Source organism: Phoca vitulina, unplaced genomic scaffold, assembly GCF_004348235.1.
Source record: "Phoca vitulina isolate PV1807 unplaced genomic scaffold, GSC_HSeal_1.0 scaffold18, whole genome shotgun sequence".
NCBI classification, from domain to species: domain Eukaryota; kingdom Metazoa; phylum Chordata; class Mammalia; order Carnivora; family Phocidae; genus Phoca; species Phoca vitulina.
In genome coordinates this window covers 34,804,714-34,813,956 of record NW_022589721.1, presented here as the reverse complement: position 1 = coordinate 34,813,956, position 9,243 = coordinate 34,804,714, and the positions used below count along the sequence as shown (strand labels likewise).

At 65.9% G+C, this 9,243-nt stretch overlaps 1 protein-coding gene across 1 annotated transcript; it reads right to left on the bottom strand.

Moving 5' to 3' along the window:
- Positions 1 to 9,174, bottom strand: WDR97 (WD repeat domain 97). The gene is made up of 24 exons (XM_032416118.1): positions 9,045 to 9,174; positions 8,720 to 8,847; positions 7,929 to 8,557; positions 7,665 to 7,786; positions 6,792 to 7,491; positions 6,581 to 6,723; positions 6,259 to 6,495; positions 6,094 to 6,184; positions 5,778 to 5,910; positions 5,562 to 5,683; positions 5,244 to 5,304; positions 4,924 to 5,073; positions 4,570 to 4,827; positions 4,362 to 4,487; positions 4,187 to 4,270; positions 2,703 to 2,828; positions 2,406 to 2,600; positions 2,133 to 2,324; positions 1,853 to 2,050; positions 1,639 to 1,760; positions 1,387 to 1,549; positions 556 to 992; positions 410 to 471; positions 1 to 299 (listed from the first exon to the last, which is right to left on the bottom strand). The coding sequence occupies exons 1-24, from the start codon at positions 9,172 to 9,174 to the stop codon at positions 97 to 99; spliced, it is 4,812 nt and encodes a 1,603-aa protein (XP_032272009.1). The 3' UTR covers positions 1 to 96.
- Positions 9,175 to 9,243: the final 69 nt, after the last annotated feature.

Below are 9,243 nucleotides of genomic sequence, written 5' to 3'. Positions count from 1 at the left end.
ACCTCTGGACTTTATTTCCAGGGGAGAACAGCTGGCTGGAGAGCCACATCTCGACTCCCTGCTGGAGGGAAGAAGAGCCTGGGGCCACCAGCCTGGTCAGCTGTCGCTGTCAGGGTCTGTATAATCTGGCAGAAAGTAGCGCTGCAAGGTGGGCTGCAGGAGCCGTGGGGGCAGCGGACGGGCAGGCCTGGGCCAGTCCGGGGGGAAAGGCTGAACTTCCACCCTGGGCAGCGGCAGCTTCAGCATGCGGATGGGGCCACTGAGGGTACGGCCCGCCCAGAGCTGGGACCGCATCCAGCCTGCGGGCCAGCAGGTCAGTGAGGTCTCAGGGTGGGGTCGATGCCCACTGGGACCCCGGCTAGGGTGGAGGTAGATGTCGGGGCCCAATTCTACCCCTGTCCCCACTCACCCCTCAGTCTCATCGGAGACCTCTGGACCTTGGCCTCCTGAAGCCGGAGGATGGGATAGTGCCTGGAGGGGTAAGGAGTAGGTTTGGCCCAGCCAGCCCCTCGGCTGCCCCCCACAGGCCCCGTCCCAGCCTGGGGGCCCCCTCACCAGTGATCCCGGGGCTGGGGCAGTACGGTGTTGGACTCGGGTGGGCACGGGCTCAGGCGCAGCCTCTCGAGCTCCTCCTGCGGGGAACCTTGCTGCCCTGCTCGCTGCTGTTCGCAGAAGAAGTTGAGCGCGTCGATCGGCCCCAGGTCCAGCATCTGTGACCGGGACCAGTCCGTCTGCTCCAGCGGCAGCGGCTCCCCCGGCAGCGCGGCGGGTGCTGAGGCGCGCACGTGGACCTCGGAGGGGCAGAAGTGCGGCAGCGCCTCGGACAGCGCGCGTTTGGTCCGCCGGAGGCGCGCTGGTGAAGGCATCGGCTTGGCTCCGGACTCAAGGACAGCCAAGTTCAGCTCCCCGGGTGAGGGTACCCAGGAACGGACTGAGGGTGTCCCTGAGACATGAGGTGACCCAGCGAGCACTGAAATCCGCGACAGGGTCTCCTTGGGAGGAGATGGAAACACCGAGGTCTGGGAGACCTTGGGCAGCATCTCGGACAACTTGGCCACGGAAGGCTGCCAGTGCTCCGTCTGTGGAGTAAGCAGCCGGTGGACAGTGCCCCCAAGCGCAAGGCAGAGGCTGCCCCTGGCCCCAAGCTTGAGATCTGGCTGCAGACTCCTTCTTGGGGAGGAGCAGGATGATCCCCAGAAATGGGGGTTGGGGGACAGGAGAGGACCCATGAGGCACAGATACAGAGCAAGGCAGAGAGCTGGCCAGCCTCACCTGGATCCCCCGCCCCTCCCCTCAAAGACCTGGGGAAAGCCTGGGGGGGGCGGGGTGTGGGCAAGACAGGAGGCTCCACTGCAAGCAGCCTGCCCCACCCCTGCCCCCCAGGACCTGCAACCTCTGGATCATTTCCTCCAGCTTCTGGCAGCAGCATTTGCGCAGGGCAGCCTTGGAGTCAGCGTCCGGGCCCTGGACCCAGGTCATCATCTCCTTGAACAGGAAGCCCTGCGGATCCTGAAGGCCTAGCCCGTCCAGCAGCTTCCTGAGCTCGGGCCTGGGACAGGTGTGAGCAGCTGATCCAGAGGCCTCTCCCCTCCCCCCCGCCCCCACGAGCGGGGAGGACGAGTAGGGAGCAAGGCTCACCGGCGGGAGGCAGGCGAGTAGAGGAAGTAGGCCATGAGCTCCAGCACCACCTCGCGGGACTCCAGGGAGCAGGCCAGGAGGAGCTGCAGCGCGAGCATCACGAACTGCTGCTGCGTCTGGTCCTGGGCGCACAGGAGCCAAGCGCGTCGAGCGGGGAGCGCGAGGCCCCGGGCAGGCCGGTGGGGCGGGGCTAGGGGCGGGGCTAGCGCTGCACCTCGAGGCTGGGGGGCTGGTCCAGGTTGAGCAGGCGCACGAGGACGCCCTGCAGCTGATTACGAAGGTCTCTGCTCGTGTCGGGCAGCAGCCTCAGCAGCGCTTTCAGGATGTGCACGCAGTCTGCCCAAGAGGCCTCGCACAGCAGGTCCACGAACAGTGACGCCAGGCCCTCCACCGTGCTCACCTCGGGGTAGGCCTGCGGGTACCGCGTGCTGAGGCCCTGCCTGCCCGCCCCCCGCCGCCAGCCTGGGCTTCCCAGGTGCCCGAGACCCCCGAACCTCCAAGGTGAAGATGGGGAACAGCTTTTTGAACCAGTTCTGGCCGACGAAAAAATGCAGGAACCTGGGCAGATGCCCGTAGCGCTCTTCCCAGAGCGAGTGCCCATAGGGGTGCCAGGGGTGGCGAAAGCAGGTCTCGGTCCTGGTGGCGGTGCGAGAGTGCGCGCGCTTCGGGGTCAAACACTCGGAGTTCTGCGGGAGCGGCAGCAGCTGCAGGCCCCTGCTCTCCGCCCCGCGCCGCCCTCGGCAGCCCAGCCCCCAGCAGGCGCCTACCGGAGCCTCCGTCTCCTCGGACTCGGAGAGCTGCGTAGGCGGGCTCAGGGTCTCTGCGGACCAGTCCACATACCGGTGCTCCTCCTCCTCCTCCTCCTCCTCTTCCCCCAACCACCGGGTCAGCTTCTGCTGCCACCTGGCCGCGCGCCGCCTGATGCGCCGCGGCAGCCACAGGTCATCCTGGCGCCTCCCTGGCTGCACAGGGGAGAGCACAGGCGGTCGCTGGCACGCTGCGCTGCGGGGACCGCAGGCCCCTTCCTGCAGAGCCCGAGGGCGAGGCCCCCCAGGCCCCCTTGCCTTGCTTCTGCGGCTGGTGAGCTGGGCGAGGGCTCCGAGGCCGCTGACCTCCCGGTGAAGCCCCATCTGCTGCAGCGCCACCGAGTTGGGCACAATGCCGGGGAAGCTGACGGGCCGCTGCAAGGCCTGGGGTGGCACACAGCACGGGGGCTGAGACCGGCACGCCACCCACCCCAGAGGCCACCTGGCAGAGCAGCCCCAGCGCCAGCCCCGCCCCGCCTGCCGGGCCTCACGCCCCCTGTCCGAGCGAACGTGGGTTAAACCTCCGAACATCAGAGACTGCGAACTAAAACTTCATCCCGTTTTTGGAAGAGGAATTATATGGAACTGGGCCAAGACTGAACATAGGACTGCTGCCCCTGCATTCTTGACAAAAAAAAAGTGGACACTCTGCAGGGCCCCTGGCGGGCTCAGTCCGTGGAGCACACAACTCCTGATCTCGGGGTTGTGGGTTCGAGCCCCACATTGGGTGTAGAGATTGCTTAAAAGTAAAATCCTAAAAAAAAGAAGAAGAAAGAAAAAAGAAAAGTGGACACTCTGCAAAAGCGATTTTTCCTGTAACCAAACTAAAGTACTCAGAAAACCAGCGAAGTGTACAATTTAATTACATTTTCCCATTGTAACTGGTGTAAGTTTCCTAGTGCTCCTGCAACTTGCCAAGACAGTCACCTGGCTTTTACTGCTCAGCAAGATTCGATCTGGGTTGCTACCAAATCTGTGCTCCCCAAACTGCAATTCTAAAACCCCAATTGCTTTTATTTCAGTTCTGCCTCTTCTCTCAGTCGACACCCAAAACACACAGGCAAAAAAACCCTTTAGAAATCAGGCGGAAGAGCAGTCAGTGAGACATCAGCTGTGATGACTGAGGAAGAAGTCTGGGCAGCTGCTGGCCTCTGGGGAACCCTGACACCCCCCACACGCTCTCCACAGGACTGGGGCCTCAGCCCTGGAACAGGGATGTCTAGAAGGAGCATGGGGGTTGGTGGTAGGAACATGGAGGGGGGCGTCGAGGGTCTGGGTAGACGGTGCAGCTATGGGAAGGATCAGCACCCACCTGGGCAGCTGACAGTGCCAGAATGTGCTTGGAGAGAGGCTTATCTGGGTGTCTGGGGTGGGAAAGGTTGGGAAGGTGGTAGATTGCAAGGGGCCAGCTCCTGTTGACTTCACTCCTCTAAAGGGAAAGGACTCTGGTCTTCCCAAGTCCGTACAGGACCCACCCAGCACTTGAACTGGGGAGGAGGTGTGTGGGCACCATCAGCTGGCACTGGCTCTGGCTCGGCCTGGTGTCTCCCCCAGGAAGCTCTGGCTCTCTGGCAGCTGGTCCGCAGAGAACAGGGCTGGCCAGGAGGTGGGTGGAAGGCGGTGGGCGGGCATGGCTCTCAGGTCAGATTTCAGCACAAGATTTGCAGCAAAGGGAAGATGGGGGACATAAAAAGGTTGCCCCTGGGAGGGAGGTGCCTCTAGGAAGAGCGAGGGGCTCTCACCTTGTAGGGCCGAATGGTGGCAGGAAAGAAGCCTCGGAAGTTGGAAAGAGGCTCCTTGGGCCGCCTCTTCATCAAGAGGGGGACCTGGGGACAGGAGAAGGGCTCAGAGCCGGGCACGGACCCTCAGTGCCCCTGCAGCCCTGCTCTTGGGTAGGCAGCACCCCCTGCCCCTCACCCTGTGTTGGAGGTGGAGGGCCGGTGGGCCTGGGACCACAGGCTTCTCCCCTTGGAGCCGCTCCAAATGCAGCTGCAGGTCCAGACTGAGGCCCAGGTTACTGCTCAGGGAGGAACGGGCCAGCAGCTGGGGTGAGGGAGACGTTTGTCACTGGGTGGCCGCAGGGTCATGGGGTCGGGGCAGAGGTGGGAGGGGTGGGAGGCCTTACCTGGGATGCCTTGCTGTGCACCCCCCGGTGTATGGGTGGGATAGGCAAGGGGACTCGGGGAGGGTGGGCAAAGCGCTGGCCCACGGCTCCCGGATCCTGTCGGGGGAGGGCTGCGGGCACTGTCGGGACTTCAGTGCAGACTCCGGCCTTCCAAAGACAGTTGGCAGCTCTGTGTAAGGTACACACATCCCAGGTCTCTCTCTCCATGGTGAGGGTCACGGTACTCCACCGCTGGAACTCTCTTCCAGAAGGCACGTCCTAGGAGGGATGCAGGGGAGATGGGCAGTGTCGGAGGCCCTGGGCGAAGGGAGGGGCTGGAGTCAAGGCTGAGGCTGGGGGAGGCTTCACACCCACCAGCAAGCCAGGGCCATAGATCAGGTGCAAGTAGTTGTCAAACGCCTCCTGCCGCTCGTGCCAGGAGGGTGGGGGCGGGGCTGCCGGGACCACCAGCCCCAGACTCAGCTGCTGAAGGTCTTGATCCCGCGCAACTAGGGCTTCCAAGTCCTGGGGGAGGGGTCAGGGGTCAGCACATTCCTCCTTCGGTCTTGCCATCTGCTTCCCAGACAACCACAGGGACCCCAGGCCTATCCCAAGGACCGAACGGGAGTGGCCTGGGCCTGGGCCAGGTGCAGGGTTGGGGCTTTGGGGTGGTGAGGGGTCAGGACCCACCCCACCTCCTCCAACACTGCCTGCTGAGGTGTTGCCGTCTGGCGATGGATGGAAGACAAGTCTGTGCTGCAGACAAGGATGGGCACAGGTGGGACACTGGGGTCATCACTGGTGGGATTGAGCAGATGCTGGGACAAGGACCTGGGGGTGGGGGTGGCCAGGCCTCTGGCAGGAGGAGGGATGCCAGGGCTGGGATCGGGGATTGGGGTGGCCTAAGTGGCCTGGGAGCTCTGGGGCCTTGTGCTGGGTCACACAGCCAGGCCCTGACTCAGGGGAGCTGGGCAGGGGCCTCCAGGACAGCTCAGCTGGGCCTGCCAGCAGACCTAAGACTGGCCACCCCATGGAGGTTGGTGAGCCTCTGCAGCTGGGCTGAGGTCAGAGACTCCTGGTTGGTCAGTGGTAGTGGAGGGTCATGCACCACATCAGGGACCTTCTGGCACAGCTTCTGCACAGGAGAAAGGAACCTATAGCCCTGGCCTCAGGAGGCTTGTCCACCCACAGGAACTCCCCCCCCCCCCCATCCTGTGCTCACTGTGTACCTTAACCAGGTAGGACGTGGGCAGGTAGAGCCTATGAGATACCAGGCAGAGTCGGGAGCCCAGAGCCAACACCAGGTCCCCACTGTTGCTGCTGAAGGTCAGGCCCTGAGGGGCACCATTCAGCTGCAGGAGCCTGGAGGGGTGTGGAGGGCCAGGGTCCAGCCTTGCGCCACAAAGTAGGAAGCTGAAGCCCGAGCAGGGGCAAGGCCGTTCCCCCGTCCAGCCTCTCGGCTCTGGCGGGGGTAGAGGTAGGAGAGCCCGCGCGCCGCCCACGCGCTCCCAACCCCTCCGTCCCTCCTCCCCAGCCCCAGCCCACCGCAGCAGGCGGTTCTCTGCCGTCCAGATGCGGACGGTGCAGTCCAGGCTGGAGCAGGCATACAGCTTGAGCGTGGGACAGCAGCACAGGCCTGAGGGACAAGGCTCGGGTGAGGGGCCAGGGCCACGCGGCGCCTCGGGCTTTACTTCTGCCCTGCCCCCTCACCAGTGATGTGGTCCGTGGGGTCATCCTGGGGCCGGTGCTCACAGCGGGGGCTGTCGCCCGGGCCGAACTGCACCAAGCCGTAGGTGGCGCTGTCCGGATCCTCAAAGCCCGCAGTGATCCGCTTGCCAAGCGCACAGAGCCCCACGACAGGGTGGCCGCAGGAGAAGGTGCGCAGCAGGCTCAGGCTCTCCTCCGCATAGGGGTAGACGCGCCACATCTTCACTGTCAAGTCTCCGCCTGCAGGGGCGGGAGCCAGGGCTGGGCCTTCGTGGGGCAGCGAAGGGATTCCCAGGCCCTCTGCGGGGGGCGGGGAGAGACGGACCGGAGGACACGACGCTGTTCCAGGTAGACGCTATGGCGGTGACGGGGCCCGGGCTGTGTGCCTCGGTTTGGAAGACGGTCTTCGACCCGCGCCACTCCAGGACTGACAGGGTGCCATCCGTGTGCCCCACGACGGGCAGGTACCTGCGCAGGACATCAGCCTGTGGGCTCGGGCACCGTCGCCCCGCCCACCGTCCGGCTCCGGTACCCACCGGTTCTTGTCCTTCCGGGCCCGGGCCGCGTCGCTCGGGCACGGCTCCCCCCCGTGCCGGCACACGGTCTCCCAGCCGGCCACCGCGCTGCCGGGGTCTGGCAGGTGGCTGTAGAGGTGCAGGCAGCAGGGCCTGGGCGCCGGCGCGGGGGGCGGGCACACGCGGTGCAGCACGCGCATGGGGGAGCGCGCCGCGCTAGCACACACCAGGTGGCCGGCGCGTGTCAGCAGCCACAGGGCCTCGCGCGGCAGGCAGTAAAGCACGGAGGCCGCGCAGTCATCGGGCTCGAGCAGCAGCGCGCTCACGGTGCGCCCGGTGGCGACCGACACCAGGTAGACCGAGCCGTCGGCGCATGCGCACACGAGGCGCGCCGGCAGGAGGGGGTGCGGGGGCGCGCGCAGCGCGGGCACCACCTGCACGTGAAGCACCGGCGCGGACAGCTGTGCCAGCGGCGAGTAGAGCTCGCGAAGGCGCCACAGCTCCACGCCGCTGGCGCTCAGGCAGAGCAGCGGCCAGCTGGGGCCAGCGGGCGCCAGCAGGCGGTGCACGCGCCCGGACGCCGCGTCTGGGCCCCAGCAGTTCAGCGCCACCTCGCCCACCTGTGCCGCCGCCTGCAGGTCCCAGGTGCGCAGCGTCCCGTCCTGCGAGGCCGACAGCACCAGGGACGTGTTCGGGAGCACGGCCAGAGCTGTCACCGGGCCTGTGGGAGGGACATGGGTCACTCGGGCTCCCGCGGGGGCTGGGGAAGGGGAGCCGTCAGCCCGGGGTGCAGCCAGTGCAGAGAAGCTTGGCCAGAGCCCAGAGCTCTTTCCCGTGGGCCGTGCACAGGGCGGAGAGAGAGCGGGCCTCGAGGGCGGCAGTGGCATGGCGCACCTGTGTGGCCCATGAACACCATCCGGATGCGCCAGTCAGCCTCCCACACCTTCACCGTGCTGTCGCGAGAGGCTGTCACCATGGCCTCTGCCTCTAGGCAGTAGGCCAAGTCCAAGATAGCGCTGAAGGGGAGGAGGAGGCCCTGGCAGACTCTGCACCTCCCAGGGTGTGAGCCCCTGTGCCCCTGCCATGACCCGCTTGCCCTCCTGGATTTGCCTCTCCCTGCCACCCTCCCTTTCTCCCGGTCCCTAGGCGCCCCCTCACGTTTTGTGCAGGTCCCGGCGCACGTCTACGAGAGCCCAGGTGTGCAGATCAAAGGTGAGCACGGCAGAGCCACAGGCCGCGAAGCAGCGTGGGACTTGGTGGGAATGCAGGGGCCCCAGAGCCAAACGGGTGAGTGTACCTGCAGGGCTTGGTGGCAGCTGCAGAGGTGACCCACACGGCACCAGGCGGCGACCCCCTGAACGGAACTTCCAGAGCACCAGGCGGCCACCTGCCTCTGCCACTAGCATCAGCCCCAGGCCGGGCACTGGCAGACAGCAGAGGGGCTCGTGGCCTGGCACCCTGCCCACCCCTGGCTTGCTCAGCCACAGCAGGCTGAGGTCAGGCCTTAGGATGGCCAGCCCCTTGGGGCCCCAACCCACAAAGCGGCTCACAGCGTCCAGCGGGCCCGGCACTGCCACCAGCCCCGCGAGCGCGGCTGGGGCCCGTAGCTTCTCGTAAGCCCATCCGTCCTCTCTGTGCACGTGCAGGTGGCCTGCACCATCGAGCACCACAAAGCGTCTGCCCACTGGGTCCTGGGCCACCGAGCACAGCCCAGCTGCCACTTTCAGGTGGCGCAGCGGCTCCAGCCCATGGGTCAAGCGTGCCACACGCAGCTCACCTCTCTTTTCCTGTGGGCCAGGATGAGCAGGCCTGCAGTCAGCTGGGGGGTGGGGGCGGGGGGCTGGAGAGGTAGTGCACCTGCCCAGGGGAGCCAAGGGGGTACCAGGGACACCTAGGGGAAGAGGTGGGCCAGAAGAAGCGTCAGTGCAGGGCCCACAGGCAAGCCCCACCTTTTCCACGAGGTCATGGAGGCCCGCACGTAGGAACAGCCACAGCTGGTGGGCACGGGCACGTGGGGTCATGTTCTGCCACCGCGAGCTGCCGGTAAAAAGCCGTGGGCCTGGCTCCGCAAGCAGCTCTGCAGGTCAGCAGAAGCACTCTCACCGTGTGGTCTCGGACCCCTACCTCTGGAGGCGCGGGCAGGCCCTCTCTGGACGGCCCTGCTGGGTCACGGGACCGCCCAGGGAGGGTGGCGCCGCGGCAGACAGAGCTCGGGCCTGAGCAGGACGTGCCTGCAGCCACGCGGGCATCTGGGGCGACGCCAGGCCACCTCACCGTTCTTTTCTTTGAGCAGCCCTGGGTCTGGGATGTCGTAGCTGTCAGCATCATACAGGTCCAGGTCCAGCAGCAGGCTGTCGCCTTCTACTGAACAGGGGTTGCTCGCGTCTGACCCTTCAGTCTCCATTCTAGCGGCTGCAGGTCCAGGCGGCTCAACGGACCCTAAGACCGTTGCTAGGCTACCAGACGCCGTAGG